At 40.2% G+C, this 20,981-nt stretch overlaps 1 protein-coding gene across 1 annotated transcript in view; it reads right to left on the bottom strand.

The window, feature by feature from the left end:
• Nucleotides 1–20,695, bottom strand: part of LOC120546092 (LIM/homeobox protein LMX-1.2-like) — a 78,233-nt gene extending 57,538 nt beyond the window's left edge. Inside the window, exons 1-2 of the mRNA XM_039780867.1 lie at nt 20,343–20,695; nt 18,622–18,796 (exon numbers count right to left, since the gene is read on the bottom strand). Of these exons, the coding sequence (XP_039636801.1) occupies nt 18,622–18,796; nt 20,343–20,394 (227 nt within the window). The 5' untranslated portion in view covers nt 20,395–20,695. The remainder of the gene's footprint in view (nt 1–18,621; nt 18,797–20,342) is intronic.
• Between the last annotated feature and the right edge of the window lie 286 nt (nt 20,696–20,981).

Below are 20,981 nucleotides of genomic sequence, written 5' to 3'. Positions count from 1 at the left end.
AAAAAGGGCTCAGTCATACCAGCAGTAATATGATCATTTTCTGACAGGGCAAGAAACACGATCAGACAGGTTGGAAACAAACCTCCAGGTTAGTCAAACTTTTTGGGACGAGAAAATGAAGGAGAACCATACCCAAACTGTCAGTCTACATCCATCACAGTTTAGAGAGCAACTTGGTTCAGCTGTGACCTCCTGTACTCACTGCATGAGGGATTATTAACAAGACATTTTAAAACAATATGAATATACCCTCAAACAGACAATATGTTGCTCACCTCATCTTATCCTCAACTTAATTACAGTATAAAATACAGTATAAATAAAGAAAAAATAAAATTAAAATTAAAACAAAGTATGTTCATGGGCTTAAGTTAATTTGGTGTATGATTACAATTGTAATTGTCCCTAATCCAAGATTTAAGATGTTTTTTAAAAGAGAGAGACTATTACACTCCCTTAATTCATTGGGCAGACTATTCCAAAAAATTGTGGCTCTGACAGAAAAGGCTGTGCTTCCAATCCTACTTTTTCTAAATTGAACTATGCAGTCCCCTCTGGTGGTTGCTCTGGTTACTCTATTGACCTTATCTTTCTGTTTTATAAACTGGCACAGTGGTGGTGGAGCAAGCCCATGGAGTACCTTAAAGACAAGACAGGCATCAGCAAAGTTTCTGAAGTTTTCAAAGCTAAACATGTTGTGTTTTTTAATTATGTGACATTGATGATAGCTATTACCATCCAGAGTACAAAGTGCTCTCTGACGTTGTGTCTGTGGCCAAAAGGAAACTGATTGATACCTGATGATACCTGTTATCTGAACAAGTGAGCTTCATCAGTGGTTTGGTCTTGAAGGAGGAAGATACTTTAGAACAAAAGCATATAGCGCTGGACTCGGTCGAGACCAAATAGAATATTTGGCGAATTCAATGGTCCAAGTCTGAGACAACATAAAAACGTGATGTGTCATCTTTTTCAGCTCTTCTGAGTTTGCAGGTATGTTATTATCATGTTTTGATCAAGTATGAAAAGTAAGCTAAAGTGGAAGAATGAAGTAAAGTAGCATATTTCATCACTTTACATAGTCCAAAATCAAATAAGAAATAGTAAAAAAGAAAAGGGCCAGCAGAAGATGACTCTCCTCATCGGCCAAACACAGACAGACAGCTGCATGAAATACTGCAGCCTCCTCATTTATCTGAATGGGATCAGCGGCGGGGGGGCAACACAGAGGGCCAAAACAAAAACACACAGGCTCGGCCAGAACAGAAGGGAACATGGCAAGGTCTGCTGCAATCAGTGTTGGAATGTAACTAAGTACATTTACTCCAGTACTGTACTTCAGTCCAAATGTTGAGGTACTTGTACTTTACTTGAGTCTTTTCTTTTCATGCCACTTTCTACTTCTACTCCGCTACATTTCAGAGAGAAATATTGGACTTTTTACTCCATTACATTTATCTGTTACAGCTTTAGTTACTAGTTACTTTAGTTACTCCACTACATTCATCTGTTACAGCTTTAGTTACTAGTTACTTTAGTTACTCCACTACATTCATCTGTTACAGCTTTAGTTACTAGTTACTTTAGTTACTCCACTACATTCATCTGTTACAGCTTTAGTTACTAGTTACTTTACACATTAAGATTTCTGCACACAGAACACATGTAGTTTATAAAATCTGATGTTTGATTCTAAAGTAAACTAGCCGACAATATAACGGCTACAAGTCACGCTGAGATCAGCAGGTCAGACTGTGGTTGTATATGGCAGCTTCCCGGTATGAATGGGTAACTGTAATATTTATTTTGTATTTTATTAGTAAATTAATCAACATTTCTGTAAATGCGACCAGACAGACACATTTTCAAATGTAGTCCTAGTTACCTAGCATGCATGTCTTCAAACCGGAGTACGCAGAGGAAAGCCACGCAAACACAAAAAGGCCCTGCCCAGACCAGGGACCCAACTCTGCCCAGACCGGGGGCCCAACTCTGCCCTGCCCAGGGATCCAACTCTGCCCGGACCGGGGGCCCAACTCTGCCCTGCCCAGGGACCCAACTCTGCCCGGACCGGGGGCCCAACTCTACGCTGCCCAGGGATCCAACTCTGCCCTGCCCGGGGATCCAACTCTGCCCGGATCAGGGATCCAACTCTGCAGTGCCAACTTGCTGTGAGGGAGAAGTGCCTACCACTGAGCCACCATGCTGCCCTGTGTGAGCGTGATCAGGGCATTCTGCAAACGAGGCTTCCTATCAGTGAAACTCCCCAGAATAAATAAAGGTAAAAATATGTACAGTATATATATTGGTGGATTGTACCTGAAAGCAGCCAATGTGTGACGAGTGGAAGTGGGCTGTGAGCACAAAAACAACAGACTACTTGTTGTTGTGGGAAGTAGTCTGGCCATGTCTTGGGCAAAGACATGACATAGTGGGGGACACATAAAACACACACTAATCACTGTCCGTCTCTCTGTCGCTCACATAAGAACTATTGTTGTGAGGGACAGCGAGGATCTGGTTCTTATTTTCTCTCTGGCTTCTTACTGGTAATAAAAATAATGAATTCAACAAACTCCTCAGACATGCCGTCCCACCCCTGGATGCACTATGAATCCAACATGACATGCCCCCCCCCCCAGCTCCACCCCCTGGTGGCTCTGCTGCTTTGATCCCCCGGCCCATTATCAATCTGCTGCATAAACACATGCATGTCAGAGACACGTTTAGAGCTGCAGCTCTCCATACGCAGACACGGAGGAAGTGCAGAGGTGGTGTTGGGGTGGAAAGTGAATTTTCACAGATAAAACCACGAGTGGTAAAAATGTGGTATGTCTGCAGCCACTATTTATTGGCTATTGGCTTTCACTCAGGCCTAAGAACCCAGAGGCCAGGGGTGTACACACAATCGTAAAAAAAAGCTGCATGATCTCAGATTGTTCCTGTGGTGGAAATTTCCCCTTATTATGTCATGTCACAAACACAGCGTTAGTAAACTAAGGAATGTTCATCAATCCAAAATAAAGCATTCTGTTGTTACTGTGACAGTAGTCTGTATCTACGACGTTCCACTTCCGGGATTGCTCCGGTGCTGCCGGAAATTCCGCAGGATGTCCGTCCCCTTCCTCTGTCTCTGTGTTGGCGTTCTAACCTCCGGTGGATTTGTGAGGACTATGGTTAACTGCTCCTCAGATCTCTGCAGGGTAAATCCAGACAGCTAGCTAGACTATCTGTCCAATTGGAGTTTTCTCTCGCACGACTAAAACTACTTTTGAACGTACACGTTTTACCAAAACAAGTTCCTTCCTGAGACTATTTTGCCAAGTCTGACGCTTAGTGACCAAGATTGGGCAAGGAGAAAGGTCTGGCAATGCGAGACGGTGGCCGGAGGGCATCATTATCTTTTGCCGTTCAAGTCTTACAAGTTGCTACCTGAAGCTTATTGTCAACGTTTCATACGTGGACAAAGGGGGATAAGCAACACACCTTGAATTTGCTGTGATTTGACCGCTCATTTTACATGCTGGCATTCCGCGTTAAACGTGGAGAGTTTAGAGGAGCTGTGTGACTGATACTCATGAAGGAATTTAAAAACTCTTTACCTGAGAGTATTGCCATGTACGTTAGCGACCAAAAGGTAAAAACAGCTATTCTGCTGCTACTTTGGCAGACAAATACATTTTAGGCACAGACGTAACTTTGGGGAATTGCGCACTCACGGTTCTGTTTTTGGGGAGAATGCAGAGGTAGATGCGTATTCTTCTGTGAACTCAGGCAGAACCCAGGTGAGGTATGCTTATCATGATCAAAGTCAGGGGGCATTGGAGCGCTTCATCAGACACTCAAGTCGCTGTTGCACTCAGACTCAAGATTTATTGTGATATTTATTGTCATGTGCACAGTAAAGCTTACACAATGCAATGAGCTTACTACGCTTGTCTTCTACACAACAATACAAAATAAAGTGAATATGACACAAGAAAAGATAGAATAAACAATTAAAAAGTTATAATAAATGCATAAAAATAAAATTTTCTAAAATGCACTGTGCCTCTCACAATATGCAAAAGGTTAAATCCTCTAATACTCACCTTCTAATTGAAGAGGTTTTGTATTGTATAGCCTATGATATGGTGATGGGGTAGCCAGTTTCCATGGAGGGGTGCTATAGCAGGGCCTGCTGTGGGTTTGTGGGCGGAGCCAATCAGTGCAACTGGGATCACCTGGCCACTCTCCCGGGAGTCTTTAAGATCTGGCTGTCAGCCTGCTCACTCGGCGTTTCTCCGTTCTCCCAGCCCCATGTTTCTGTTGGGTTGGCTTGAGCCTGGTTACTACAACACCTCTCACTCATCATCTCACCGCTGACAGACTGGCAACACTGACCAACATTCCTCATAACTTTATCAGGATGTCAGGGATGGAAGAAGTATTTAGATCTTCTACTTCACTAAAAGTAAAAACTGTGAAAATACTCTGTTACAGTAAAAGTCCTGCATTGAAGATTTTACTGAAGTTAAAGTGTGTAAGTATCATCAGGTAAATGTAGTTAAAGTATTCTCCCATTGTGTAAAGAGTAAAGGATCCAACCAGCTGTGTGTTTAATGGTCTCATCATCTCAGCGTGACTTGTAGCCGTTATATTGTCGGCTAGTTTACTTTAGAATCAAACATCAGATTTTAGAAACTACATGTGTTCTGTGTGCAGGAATCTGAATGTGTAAAGTAACTAGTAACTAAAGCTGGAACAGATGAATGTAGTGGAGTAACTAAAGTAACTAGTAATTAAAGCTGGAACAGATAAATGTAGTGGAGTAACTAAAGTAACTAGTAACTAAAGCTGGAACAGATGAATGTAGTGGAGTAACTAAAGTAACTAGTAACTAAAGCTGGAACAGATGAATGTAGTGGAGTAACTAAAGTAACTAGTAACTAAAGCTGTAACAGATGAATGTAGTGGAGTAACTAAAGTAACTAGTAACTAAAGCTGTAACAGATGAATGTAGTGGAGTAACTAAAGTAACTAGTAACTAAAGTAACTAGTAACTAAAGCTGGAACAGATGAATGTAGTGGAGTAACTAAAGTAACTAGTAACTAAAGCTGGAACAGATAAATGTAGTGGAGTAACTAAAGTAACTAGTAGCTAAAGCTGGAACAGATGAATGTAGTGGAGTAACTAAAGTAACTAGTAACTAAAGCTGTAACAGATGAATGTAGTGGAGTAACTAAAGTAACTAGTAACTAAAGTAACTAGTAACTAAAGCTGTAACAGATGAATGTAGTGGAGTAACTAAAGTAACTAGTAACTAAAGCTGGAACAGATAAATGTAGTGGAGTAACTAAAGTAACTAGTAATTAAAGCTGGAACAGATGAATGTAGTGGAGTAACTAAAGTAACTAGTAACTAAAGCTGGAACAGATAAATGTAGTGGAGTAACTAAAGTAACTAGTAATTAAAGCTGGAACAGATGAATGTAGTGGAGTAAAGAGTCCAATATTTCTCTCTGAAAGTAGCAGCAGAAAGTGGCATGAAAGGAAAAGACTCAAGTAAAGTACAAGTACCTCAACATGTGTACTTAAGTACAGTACTGGAGTAGAAGTACTTATTTACATTCCAATACTGCAGGATTTTGATGTTCAGTAAATAAATGTTAAACCTTTTAGTTGAAAACTGTGTCTCTCCTGTCTTTGGTTATGGCTTGTGAGCCAGGTCATGACCTTTAATAGATCTAAAAGAAATATTTGTATTAATGTTAAAGCAATTACCTGGAAGATTTTCATGTAAATAAATGTCTGAGTCACTGTCTATGTCAGATAGATGAGGTCACACAGTGGTGGTGGAGCCCACTGATGAAAGCTTTGGTTTGTAGTATTATGAACTGGGTGTATGATAACAACACTAGTCTACCTAACAAAAATCCGGCAAACATCTCCATATTCACCACTATTTCTGACCAGGAGCTACTTAAGCTAGTGAATGAAAGTGAGAATGCCACGTAGTATTAAGGGAGCCAACGGTAGAGAGTAGTATGAAACCCCAAAATTCCGAGTAGATTGGTTTGAAAGTCCTGTGTTGTTTGACCAATGGATGGGTCAAACAACACAGGACTTTCACCCTGGACACTGGGGTTCATGTCCTGCGTGTCACTGAAACGTTCATTTTATAACCCCACCCACCATCTTTTCCTAAACCCAACTGTCCCGTTCTTCTTTTCCTAAACCTAACTGTCCCATTCTTCTTTTCCACGTCACAGAAATGTACCTTTTTATAAGCCCACCCACCATCTTTTCCTAAACCTAACCGCGTCAAAAGTGACGCCAATAGTCCCGACCGAGTTCGTTTAGATAAAGCGCGTTTAGATCGACGCTAAAGGAGACTTTTAGCGTCAGTAACAACGCCAAAGGCACCTGACCAAGTGTGCGTATTTTATGCAACTGGAGTGAGAATGTGTTGATACATCACTCTGTTGGAAGGATCGTTAACATCTCTCTTGAAACTGGATGTTTTCCAGAATTGTTACACATTGCAGCTATAAAACCTCTGTTAAGGAAAACCAATTTAGATACTGATGTTTTAACCCTTGTGTTGTCTTTCCGTCGACCATGCAACTTTTAGTTTTTCTGGGTAAAAATGTAGATTCTTTTGTCGCTTTCCCTATGTTTTTGTCACTTATTTTTACGTTTTTGAAGCTTTTCCCGACGTTTTAGTCACTTTTTTAGTTTTTTTGTTCTGCACTTTTTCTTTTTTTTATCATTTTTTTTTTCAAATGCTATACAATTGAATAAACCACCTAAATTCAATGAAAGTAGTGAACTGATCATTTATTTTACTTGTGAAGAGTGTTGTATGGAACCATCCACATTGTTTTTTTGGCAATTTGGTTGAAAGAAACCCAAATTTCTGATATAGAAACTTTTTGAAAATGGGTCAAATTTGACCCAAGAACAACAGGACAGGTTAAATAACTATAGGCCTAAATCAAATCTCCCGTTTTTAAGTAAAGTCCTGGAAAGGGTGGTTTTTAACCAAATTAATTATTTTCTGAACAAAAATAATATTTTAGAAAAGTTTTAGTCCGGGTTCAGGTCCAATCACAGCACGGAGACAGCCCTCGCCAAAGCTGTCAGTGATCTCAGGACTAGCACCGATGCCAACAAAGTCTCAGTTCTAGTTCTGTTAGATATAACTGCTGTCTTTGATAAAATTGACCATCATATTTTAATTGAGCGCCATGAGAAGTGGGTCGGCCTCTCTGGGAGTGTTCGAAACTGGTTCCGCTCTTGCATATCTGTAGATATTCTTTTGACTTTCACTATGTGAGATCATGTATCACAGAAATATGAGTAACCTTTTGGAGTTGCTCAGGGAAGCTTCCTTGGTCCTCTGCTTTTCTCATTGTACACGCTTCCTTTAGGTGAACACCAGCTAACGTTCCACAGTCATGCTCATGATACACAGCTATATTAATTGGACCCAAGTGATTACCAAACCCTTTGCTATTTAACAACTGGTTTGGCTGCAGTAAACAAGTGGAAGCAGAACAACTTTCTGAAATTAAATGTTGAGTAAACAGAAATATTATCAGTTGGTCCACAAGAAAAAGAGAGCTAGTTCTCGCCGAACTTGACAGTTTGGCCTCACAGGTTAAAAATGCTGTAGGTAGGATTGTGAAGATCCAGGACTTTGAACAAAAACATTGAACATCGACAACTTCTCAGTCCCTTTCTGCTAAAGCCCAAAACTGTCTCTTAAGCCCCTCCCGCCACAAGGGAGAATTAATGTGTGCATGAGAAGTGATTGGCACACAGTTAGACACCCCCTGGCCCTGATTGGTGCATCTGAACAGGGAGCAGTGGATTTTTGCAAATCACACTACAGGCTGTAGGTGGTGCCAGAGGAGCTGGATTTATTTTTTAAATGACCTGCTTCATGTAGTTCTACTGGAACATAGGGTCAGTTTCAGCAAATATGACAGAAAGTTAGTTTTATAAGTCTTACCTACTGCATCTTTAAATCAGAAGTCACAACTCTGGGTATTATTTTTGACTCAGACTTGAATTTTAAATCCCACATAAAGAAGGTAAGCAAAGCAGCTTTCTTTCACTTAAGAAATACTGCAAAATTACAGTTGTTTCTATCCCAACAATATGCTGAAAAACATGTCCATGCATTTATTGGATTACTGTAATGCGCTCTTCACTGGCCAAAACAATCAATTGACTGGCAATGGACAGGCTTTTAACTAAAATAAGGAAAACCGAGCATATTACACCGGTTTTAGCTAACTAGCACCGGCTCCCAGTGTCTTTTAGGTAATGAAAAAGTGAAGTGCAGTCTATGACAGCAGAAGTCAGACGTGCTCACACCCATCCACCCCCCACACCCACATGTGAACTGGAAAACAGAGTTTTAATGGACACGCTGCTCACTTTTTAAAGGGTGTACAGTTTTCAGTCATTATATTTGAGTATTGCACAATGCCCCCACTGACCACAAGCCACTGCTCTCTAAACCTCAGAGAAGAAAAGAAAAGAAAGTTCCAGCTCTTTTTACTGTGGCTGGACCTGCGCTGAGTTCCAACAGCTCTGCTGTGGTGTTACACCATGATTGATGGCGTGGCGTAAACGTTCCCATGCAGATTGATCATGTCCTCTCAGAGGCTGCCCACGGCCCCTGGCCATGATTTGTGGCTCTCTGAACTTTTAGAGTGTGTCCCAGTGTGGTAGAGGAATGCCAAGCTGTTCTGAGGTCAGTGCAGGAACACAGATGACTTCCTAAACGATTACCACCTAACCTCGTGATAAAACACCAGGAAGCTGATGATGTGAAGGAAGAGTGTTTCTGATGCAGTAGCAAGGAAATTCTGTGAGCCAGCATTTGAAGTTAGAAAAAAGCTAAAGATGATTCTTTTCTCACTTTTATCTCATTATGACTAACATTATTTATCTTCTATTTTTCATTTGTGTCATAGTCATTTTACAAGTTGCTTTATGTTCTACTTTTGAAATGAATTCATTTTCTGTACTGGTCAACATATGAGCAGACCCAAATGGAACCTTTTTACAGTAACCTTTGTTACAGTTTTTAGCGGTGATCCACAATGAAAATCTACGGAATTTAGAGGATTGTTTTTCTGCTTGGGGTGGAGACGTGGTAACATTCTGAGTTTAATTTTAATTTTGTTTTAAAATCTATGAAAATTTCTGCAGAAGTTTATGCTTTGTCTTGGCAAGGCTGCGTTGAAATTGAGAATGTGTTCTTAATCAGCCTACCTGGTTGAATAAAGGTTAAATAAAAAAAAAATTAAACAAATCTTTACACCCAGGATATGTCATGTTGTCCTACAGGGCTTTTCATTTGCCCAAGTCTGTATTTTAGTCATGCATTATTTGAGTAGAAATGGTGATGATTGTGTTTCCTCAGACAGTAGCATTAATAGCTCCCTGTTTCATGTTGCTCTGTTTGAAGTCGGAAGGGGGGTCAGAGGACCAAGGGGCATAAATCACTAGTTAGATGAGGTTGGGGCTGGCTGCCAGGGCGAGAGTGTGGAGAGGCGCTGAAACCCAATCTGCAGAGTTTTCACCGGGGCTTGTTTTTCTATGCTGAGCTGGGCTGTTGATCAGCTGTGCTATCCAAACAGAACAGGGCTTTAAGGAGCTCCTGCTGCTTCTCCCCCCCCCAGGGGGAACAGTGTATCTAGACTCCTGGACGGCCTGCTGCTGTACTCTGGGATCCTCACCTGAAGGCACTGTAGCTCCTCTGCTTTCTAGTCAAATAAAGCTGCTCAGTTTTACAATCACATATCACACATACTGTACCTTCGTGTTCAAAAGGGAGCGAAACAAAGGGAACAAAGACAAAAGCTCTGAACAGAGTCAAAGACTGTTGGGGAGGGGGAGGAGGAGGCATGAAGACTGTTAGCACATGGGTTAGCATCTATGGTTAGCATCATTCAGCCTACAGGCTGATAATCCAAACACATCAGTATCACACACACACACACACACACACACACACATACACATACCCCCACACACACACACACACACACACACACACAGTATGTAGAAGAGACAATATATGGCAAATTTCAATCAAATGTAAAAACATGACTGACATGACTATTTACATTGTAGATTCTCACTGAGGGCATCAAAACTATGAATGAACACATATGGAATTATGTACTTAACAAAAAAGTGTGAAATAACTGAAAACATGTCTTATATTTTAAATTCCTCAAAGTAGTCACTCTTTGCTTTTTTTATTAATAAGGGAAAAACTTCCACTAATTAACCCTGACAAAGCACACCTGTGAAGGTAAAACCATTTCAGGTGACTACCTATTGAAGCTCATTGAGAGAACACCAAGGGTTTGCAGAGTTATCAAAAAAAGCAAAGGGTGGCTACTTTGAGGAATTTAAAATATAAGACATGTTTTCAGTTATTTCACACTTTTTTGTTAAGTACATACTTCCATATGTGTTCATTCATAGTTTTGATGCCTTCAGTGAGAATCTACAATGTAAATAGTCATGAAAATAAATGAAACACATTGAATGAGAAGGTGTGTCCAAACTTTTGGCCTGTACTGTATGTACAGCAGAGGTGGGTAGTAACGGGTTACATTTACTCCGTTACATTTACTCCGTTATATTTACTTGAGTAAGTGTTTGAAAAAATTATACTTCTAGGAGTAGTTTTAAATCACTATACTTTTTACTTTTACTTGAGTAGATTTGTGAAGAAGAAACTGTACTCTTACTCCGCTACATTAGGCTACAACGAGCTCGTTACTTTTCTTTTTACCTCTTTGGTATTCTACGCGTCATTGTATTATCTATAGACAGTATATAATCCCCCCGCGTATGCCTCATTTTAATGTTTTATTTTGACAGAGAGAGAGAGACTTCCGCTAAAGGCTCTACCACGTGACTGTGTTTCACCAATCAAACGTAGTTGTGCAGTCTGGTCATGTGACCATACTCAATCTCAGCGGCGGGACGGGTTAGCTTTACAGTCGCAGCAAAACAAAAATGACAATGTCAGAATCAACCGTCGGCAGAGGCCAGATCAACATGTCCTGGATTTATTATTTATTACCCGGCTTCACCTAACCTAACAACCGCGGTCCTGCAAGCTGTGTCACGACGGTGGTTAACAACTAGTTCAATCAACCATCAGGGTTTCCCAATCTAGCGGCGCGTGCTCACATAAAAGAGGCAATGTCTTCACAACATGACCAATAGCCACTTATTTTACAGAAGAACAGCAAACTATAATTCTACATAAATATGAAGAACACAGACACGGTTTTACAGGCAAAACGCAATACAGTTTCTGCTTCCTAAAACAGGTGGACAGCTGGCAAAAAAAAAATAGCTGACGCTGTAGATGCGTAGGTTACATCACTTATCAATATCCCCGTCAGTCAGGCACAATATCTGACCATTATTACACTTGTACTTTCCATAAACTGCCGTTGCTTTAGCCTATTATTTCAGTTGCAACCCTGGCAGTGGAAGCGATCGTGAGAGCAAATAAAAAATATAAAAACATAATTCAAACCTCTGTGCACATTACACACGGCTCAAGAAGCCGAGAAATAGCCGATATGTAATATAAATATACCCAATAAACTCTGGTGAACCTGAAGTTACCTCGTTAACCCCAAATCTTGCTTCGTAGTCCAGGCCTCTGGCCTCATAATGAAAGCATGGTTACCTTAGTAAAAGTGCCAAACAGCAGCTCCATTACCTTGTTCTAGTTCTGCCTGCAGAGCCTGGTAAAAACAGTATAAAGGTTTGGAAATTTGTGTTACTTGTGCTTATTTATTTTTTATGTATTATTATTTTATTGATTTTATTTTTTAAGTACTTGAATTTACCTGGATTATTTTAATTTAAGCTATTTTGTAATTAATTAATTTTAATTTATTTAATTGATTGGATGAACTATAATTTGCCTAAAGATGATTATTTTGTATTTTTGTCTGTCTGATTGAATGCTTGTGTTAAAAAAATAAATCAGAAGTTACTCAACAGTTACTCAGTACTTGAGTAGTTTTTTCACCAAGTACTTTTTTACTCTTACTCAAGTACTTATTTGGATGACTACTTTTTACTTTTACTTGAGTCATATTATTCTGAAGTAACAGTACTTTTACTTGAGTACAATTTTTGGCTACTCTACCCACCTCTGATGTACAGTGGGGAGAACATGTATTTGATACACTGCTGATTTTGCAGGTTTTCCTACTTACAAAGCATGTAGAGGTCTGTAATCTGTGAGAGACAGAATTTAAAACAAAAATCCAGAAAATCACATTGTATGATTTTTAAATAATAAATTTGCATTTTATTGCATAACATAAGTATTTGATCACCTACCAACCAGTAAGAATTCCGGCTCTCACAGACCTGTTAGTTTTTCTTTAAGAAGCCCTCCTGTTCTCCACTCATTACCTGTATTAACTGCACCTGTTTGAACTCGTTACCTGTATAAAAGACACCTGTCCACACACTCAATCAAACAGACTCCAACCTCTCCACAATGGCCAAGACCAGAGAGCTGTGTAAGGACATCAGGGATATAATTGTAGACCTGCACAAGGCTGGGATGGGCTACAGGACAATAGGCAAGCAGTTGGCGCAATTATTAGAAAATGGAAGAAGTTCAAGATGACGGTCAATCTCCCTCGGTCTGGGGCAACATGCAAGATCTCACCTTTTGGGGCATCAATGATCATGAGGAAGGTGAGGGATCAGCCCAGAACTACAGGGCAGGACCTGGTCAATGACCTGAAGAGAGCTGGGACCACAGTCTCAAAGAAAACCATTAGTAACACACTACGCTGTCATGGATTAAAATCCTGCAGCGCACGCAAGGTCCCCCTGCTCAAGCCAGCGCAGGTCCAGGCCCGTCTGAAGTTTGCCAATGACCATCTGGATGATCCGGAGGAGGAATGGGAGAAGGTCATGTGGTCTGATGAGACAAAAATAGAGATTTTTGGTCTAAACTCCACTCGCCGTGTTTGGAGGAAGAAGAAGGATGAGTACAACCCCAAGAACACCATCCCAACCGTGAAGCATGGAGGTGGAAATGGTGGAAATCATTCTTTGGGGATGCTTTTCTGCAAAGGGGACAGGACAACTGCACCGTGTTGAGGGGAGGATGGATGGGGCCATGTATCGCGAGATCGTTGCCAACAACCTCCTTCCCTCAGTAAGAGCATTGAAGATGGGTCGTGGCTAGGTCTTCCAGCATGACAACGACCCGAAACACACAGCCAGGGCAACTAAGGAGTGGCTCCGTAAGAAGCATCTCAAGGTCCTGGAGTGGCCTAGCCAGTCTCCAGACCTGAACCCAATAGAAAATCTTTGGAGGGAGCTGAAAGTCCGTATTGCCCAGCGACAGCCCCGAAACCTGAAGGATCTGGAGAAGGTCTGTATGGAGGAGGGGGCCAAAATCCCTGCTGCAGTGTGTGCAAACCTGGTCAAGAACTACACGAAACGTATGATCTCTGTAATTGCAAAAAAAGGTTTCTGTACCAAATATTAAGTTCTGCTTTTCTAATGTATCAAATACTTATGTCATGCAATAAAATGCAAATTAATTACTTAAAAATCATACAATGTGATTTTTCTGGATTTTTGTTTTAGATTCCATCACTCACAGTTGAATTAACTTACTGACTTATAAATTACAGCTGTATATGCTCAAATATTTGTATCTTCTTCCATTGTATATATTTATATACGTTATAGCCATAATACATCCATATATCCATATAAATAATACAAGCCACAGAACATAATATATATATATATATATATATATATATATATATATATATATATATATATATATATAAAATATATATATATATCTATATATATATATATATATATATATATATATCTATATATATATACATATATATATATATTTATATATATATATATATATATATATATATATATATATATATTTATATATATTTATTTATATATATATATATATATATATATATATATATATATATATTATATAAATAAATATATATAAATAAATATATATATATATATATATATATATATATATATAAATAATACTTTATTTAGTTTTAATCAAATTATGCAATCTTTTTATTTCTTTTTTAAATGTACAAACGGGTCAAATCAAAGGATTTGAATGAGAATGGACAGATAGGAACATTTAGTAACCACTATCCAAACAGAGCATGTCCAATATTTCTAAGCTACACAATATGTGTAAGATAATGCAACATTTCCAAATTCAAGCTAGCGTTTAAGCACTTTGTTGGTTAACCCTTTTTTTATATAAATATTATTTACATATTTTTTCCGGTAATTGTAAAATATCCAGTTTGCCACTGTTATCACTCTAATTCATCACTAAATGTTTGATTAATAAAGCCCTCCTGATGCTCAGAAAAGAACCCTGAACACACACACACACACACACACACACACGATGCTCAGTTAGAGCCATGTCTTCAACAAATGGAGACTGTTACATTGTTTGAACTCATCAAACCACCAGGATTCCTTAGTGTACATCTTGTTTTTCTTATGCCGGGGTTTTGTTTGTATATAATAAATTATAATAAATATAATAAATAATATTTTCCATCACTGCCTGCAGAAATCTTGGTTTTATTTTGATACCAAGCTGAATTCAGCATGTTGCTTTCTGCACTCTCAACATTCAATTCAATTTTATTTATAGTATCAAATCATAACAATAGTTATCTCAGGAAACTTTACAGATAGAGTAGGTCTAGACCACACTCTATAATTTACAAAGACCCAACACAAGACCCAACAACTCCAGTAATAACATAAAATATACATCTTTTTTTATTCTTTTTTTTTGTCTAATTTGATTGTTAAATTCTATTTTATTCAATCTCAGTAATTATATTTGATCTCACTTTTATTTTGGCATTTTTTGGGGTTTTAAGTCATGTGCAGGTTCAGGGTTTAATAATAAACCTGGTACAGCTTTTATTGGAATCAATCATCTAAATGTAACGATGAAATGTTTTCAGATGGTATTATAAAGAAAAAGGAACTAACTGAAAGATGAAGAAACAAGGAGAAGGTGTAAGGATCTCTGACCTTCCCTGTTTCAGATGTGAGTGTGTCAGACACAAAGGGCAGCCATGCAGCGGCTCCGAGACATTCAGGGACAGTCAGACAGCCCGCTGTCAGCACGCTGTCTGGAGACACGCTCAATACAAGAGGCAGGACCACCCAGCTGCAGGGTATCAGACACATCAAGCACATCACACTGCTTTATCACTCTGCCTCTGTGCCTTTCTGACAGAAATCTGACTTTTAAAGAGTCTTTCATTCTCATAACCGGAATAATTCCGCTGCTCTGATTTCTCTTATTGTTAACTGTTTGAATGATTGTTAGGTTATTCATTTCTGATGATTGGGTTCTAAGGTGCATTACAGTCTCTGGAGGCCTGGCAGTCATCTTGTGTTAGATATACACACACTGCACATACTGCACACACACACACACACACACACACACACACACACTGCTAAAACAAACTGCACACAATGCACACACCGCACACACTGAAACAATTATACAACTGCAAACACGCTTCACACACACTGAAAACACACACACACACACACACACACACAATGCTGCACACACACACTGCAACCACAAGCTGCACACACACTGTACACACACTGCAAACACGGTTCACACATACTATACACGCACACAACACACACTACACAAATGCACACACACTGCACACACACACGCTTCACACACACTGACAACACTGCACACACAATACACATATACAACACATGCTGCACACAACACACATGCCGCACAAAAAAAAAAAAACTGCACACACACTGCACACACACTGCACACACTGCACACACACTGCACACACACTGCACACACTGTACACACACTGCAAACACGCTTCACACACACTGCAAACACACTGCACACACACACACACACATGCTGCACACCTGCAAACACAAGCTGCACACACACTGTACACACACACACACACACACACTGCACACACACTGCAAACACGCTTCACACACACTGCACACACACACTGCACACACACTGTGGGGACTCGAGTCTGCACAAACAGCTGACTTCAGACTTGACTTGCGACCCAAAAGACTTCAGACTCGATCTTCGAGACTCGTCAACAACCTGTTTTCATGCAATTATTGCTTTTTTAAATCTAAATCTATTCATGTATTTCTATTTTCTTTTATTGGCACGTAAGTTGGGGAAACGTATGACGAGCTGTCCCCTGCCCTTTGCCATAATGTGCAACGTAACACATGCGTTATGCCTTATGTCCGCACACTCACATATCAACAAATACATTGCCGATGGCGACACCAAGTCCTCCCGGAGTTGTGCCTTTTGTCATTAGTTTTGTAAACAGTGGCAGTAAGCTAACAGCTACATGCACAGTGTGTGGCACCAAGGTAAATGATGCTGGATCAACAACATGGAACTTCATCAGGCATCTCTAAACGCACCCAGATAGGTCAGTCACTGGATAATGTGATAGAGACGTTACATTTAGCATATATCGTCACAGGTAACAAGCTAACCATCGCTAAGCGTTGTGCTAATGACGGGGACAGGCAGATTATATCTTTATAGTTGTATCCATATGATGTGACAGACTTAGGTTAATATTTCATCAGGTCCGAGGGCTAGAGGGATATGTTAAGTAGACCTCATAAAGTTATCATTCAACTGATTTTGATGCTCTACTGTCTGGATGGTAGCTACAGGACATGATCTGAATTCATAAGATTTAACATTACACACACACTGCACACACTGCACACACTGCACACACACTGCACACAATGCACACACACTGCACACACACTGCACACACGCTGCACACACTGCACACACACTGCACACAATGCACACACACTGCACACACACACTGCACACACGCTGCACACACTGCACACACTGCACACACACTGCACACAATGCACACACACTGCACACGCAATGCACACACACTGCACACACACTGCACACACGCTGCACACACTACACACACACTGCACACAATGCACACACACACACACTGCAAACACACTGCACACAATGCATACAATGCACACACTGCACACACACTGCAAACACACTGCACACAATGCATACAATGCACATACTGCACACACACTGCACACAATGCACACACACTGCACACACAATGCACACACTGCACACACACTGCACACTGCCTCATTCTGACAGCATGGACAGCACTATCAATTACAATGGTATGATACTTACAGATATTTTACATTTTTTTCCAATTGCTAACACACTAAAATGACATGCATAGCACAATTATTTAAACTGACACACAGAGAGCAAAACCTCTTCTCAAGTCTCCAAAAGTCTAAACACATTTTCTGCTTTACACACATTTTGCAATTCAGTGGCACTTTTTAAATTCACTGAACACGGTTCTCTGCATAAGACCCAACAATCTGACATAAAGTCACATGTTTGCCATTTCAAAACACTGCCATTCAAAATGACACTACATGAGCTAAGTGGCCAATACATGTGCCACCTGGCCAATCACCTCAATGGTTAATGGTTACCACTTCAATCAGGAAGTAAGCACTATGATGTCTCTTTTTTTCTAGATATTTTTTCTGCACATTTTTTCTGCAATTTTCTTTTTCAGTTTACTGTTTTTTGTGAGCATATTTTTGTTCAGTCCAATGTAAATATATCTGCTGTGCATATGTTGCACTGACTTGTTTGGTGAAAAATAAAAATGTTTCAACAGCATGTGTGTGTATCTGCAAATATTTCTGTGCATGTGAACAATCTGAAGAATTTTCTACAATTTGAACTATTATAGTATGATGACAAAGCACAATAAAATATGAGAGTGCTTTTCATTATTTCATTATCCCAACAGTGTGTAGTTGGTTAGACAAAAATCTGGTAACATGAATGAAGTGTGCACCAGGTGGTGCAAAAGTTTGATTTTGATAATACTATATGTAGTTTTGGTTGCAGTGCTTCATTTTGCAGGATATATATGAGGTATTTTGCAGTTTGGGTGTGTGGTTTTGTGAATTGTGTTAAGTATTTTGATAAAACCAGCCTAGTTTGCAAAATTGTGTTTTAGCAGTTGGAAAAAACTGTAATTATAGATGTCTGATATTATAGATATTTATATTAAGAACAACACAGGAATCCTGCAGTCATTCATCAGATCTGGGAATTATTACAACAGAATACAATACATAATGCCAACTCTAATGTATATTTAGTGTCATATTGAATAATTTCCATCATTTCAGCGTGATGTTCTGTTCCTTGTTTCAGCTGCTGGACTTAAAGTGATCGACACTCAAATAGTTTCACACACAAGGCCTGCAGGCCCGCTGTTGGTTTAACAAACACTGCAAGCCTGTGGCTCAGACACAGCCAGTTAGGTTCTGGTAGTTCTCTTACCCCCGCCCCAGCCCTGAGCACACAAATAATTCATATATAAATGTAGTTTAGTACTAGTAGTGGAGAGAGCTTACTGCTGGTAGTGGGCCCGGCAGTACACGGTGCTGTCTCTGATGAAGCAGGTGACGGTGAGCGGCCGCTGGCACGCGGCGCACTGCAGACACCCCTCGTGCCAGGACGCGCCGCTGACCCGCATCAGGAAGCGGTCTGAGATGATCTGCGTGCAGCCCTCACACACGCAGGCCCCGCCTGACAGACACAGAGCAGGGTCACAGATTCACCTGAGTCCTGGTTCAGTTACAGTTACTAAAACACTAAAGCCCATTCTCTGACCCAAATGCTGAGTGGTCAGAGTGCATGGGGGGGCACAGGAGCAGTGTTAGTTTGTTAGTGGACTGTCATGTGCTTTTCATTTAGTTTTCTTTGTTCTTTGGCCTTTTGCAGTTGGACTACTGTATAATACCTTAATATACCTAATATACAGACATTCAGTATTGGAGTACTTGCTCTACCTGCAGTGTACAAGATATTCACTGTACACGTTGTGATACACTTTTCTTTCTGTAAGTACATGCCCTGAACACTGTGTTCTTGATTTTTTGAGGTAATATAATAATGAATGCTCTGTAGTGTGTAGTCATTGACTGGCTGTGTGTATGATCTGAGAGCATTGTTTGATTTTGAATATAGTTTGAACGAAACTCATGAGTCATGTCTCATTGAAGGAAATGTCTCAGTGTTGTGTGATATGAATAAATAAAGGCAACATTTACCCAGCATGCTCTGTGCTCACTTTGTTTGTTCTCACTCTTTTATTAGAAGATAACACCACAGTATATCTGGCTGCAGCAATATCCGCGCTTATATTTATATATCATCATTTACACTTCACAAGCTCCTCTGATGATGTTTCAAGGTCGCCCAATGTGGGGCCCGCGGGCCAAGTTAGGCTCGGTCCTCCCTTTGTTTTGGGCCGCCATAGTTTTTGACATGCTCGTGCTTATTCTCCTCTTATTATGAAAGTGCTGTAAAATCCTACCAGAAATGAAATGTATATTTAGTGCAGCTAAAAGTACTTGGTCTGAGTTGTATGGGGATGTAAGGCACCGCCGGTGATCTTCCACTCTTCATCACAAAGGTGAACAACTTTTAAATATGTTTATGCTCCCAAAAAGATGCATATGGATCATCTCTGCAAATTAATACAATTACTGTAAAGCAGTGTTTTTATTTTGAAATTTTATTTTAGATTTAGAATGTTAATTTTCTATAAAATATAAAACATTTTAGTTTAATTTCACACAACCTTAAACATTTATTTTTTGCCCGTGGCCTTCCATCCAGATGCCCCTCTGACCCTTCATATGAAAGACTAAAATATAGTATAAATGATCATGATATGACGGGTCATGCAGCTGAAAAAACAACTGGGTGTATAAAATAAAAAGAAGAAGAAGAGGCAATGGACACCAAACATGACAACACTGTTTGGATCCAGATCAAATTATACTTCATTATATTTCATTACATCTGGAACAAATAACACCTCTCTCCTCAAAGGCACTTTTAGGCTATTAATACAATCATATTAATAATAGCCTAATAATTATATAACCTATATATATATATATAATACCATAGGCCTAAGGGAAGGCAGAATAAAATAAGACGTTTAGAAATCATCAGTCCGTCTGTGTTTCAGTGTGTGTGTGTGTGTGTGTGTGTGTGTGTGTGTGTGTGTGTGTGTGTGTGTGTGTGTGTGTGTGTGTGTGTGTGTCTGCAGAGAGAGACTCACCACTCCTGAGTTCGGTCCTCTCTCTCTCTTCTGTCTGAATGTCTCTCAGCATGGTGGAATCCGCAGCAGGGAAGAGCGCTGCCGACACGCGCCTCTCCGCACGCTCCTGACTAGCCTAGCCTACTATAGTCCCGCTCGGTCCCGCTCTGTCCCGGCCTTTATAGTCCCGCTCGGTCCCGGCCTTTATAGTCCCGCTCGGTCCCGGCCTTTATAGTCCCGCTCTGTCCCGGTTTGTCCCGGTCTGTGGAGGACTGTTGGGCCCCTCTCACCTGTGGATAGTGCAGGCTCGCGCTGCGGCTCCGCCAGAGGGAAGTCTGGGAGAGTTGTGTTCCCGGGGAGCAGAGATGCTGAGATGATGGAGATCAGGAGAGACTCGCAGTCCCGGACCTGATGGAGCTCTGAGGACCCGCCTTCAGACAGACACACACACACACACACACACACACACACACACACACACACACACACACACACACACACACACACACACACACACACACACTTGAACATCTGAACTGACTTCTCCGCTGGCAGGACTTTACTCTGAACCATTTGCGCGTGCTTCTTGTGGCCATCATCCGGTGCTGATATTTATTTGATATTTGATATTTGATCTTTGAGCGGCTGTTAGAAGGCTCT

Source organism: Perca fluviatilis, chromosome 17 (assembly GCF_010015445.1).
Source record: "Perca fluviatilis chromosome 17, GENO_Pfluv_1.0, whole genome shotgun sequence".
Taxonomy (NCBI): Eukaryota; Metazoa; Chordata; class Actinopteri; order Perciformes; family Percidae; genus Perca; species Perca fluviatilis.
Note: the sequence above shows the minus strand (reverse complement) of the source record. Positions and strands in the feature narration are given on the sequence as shown.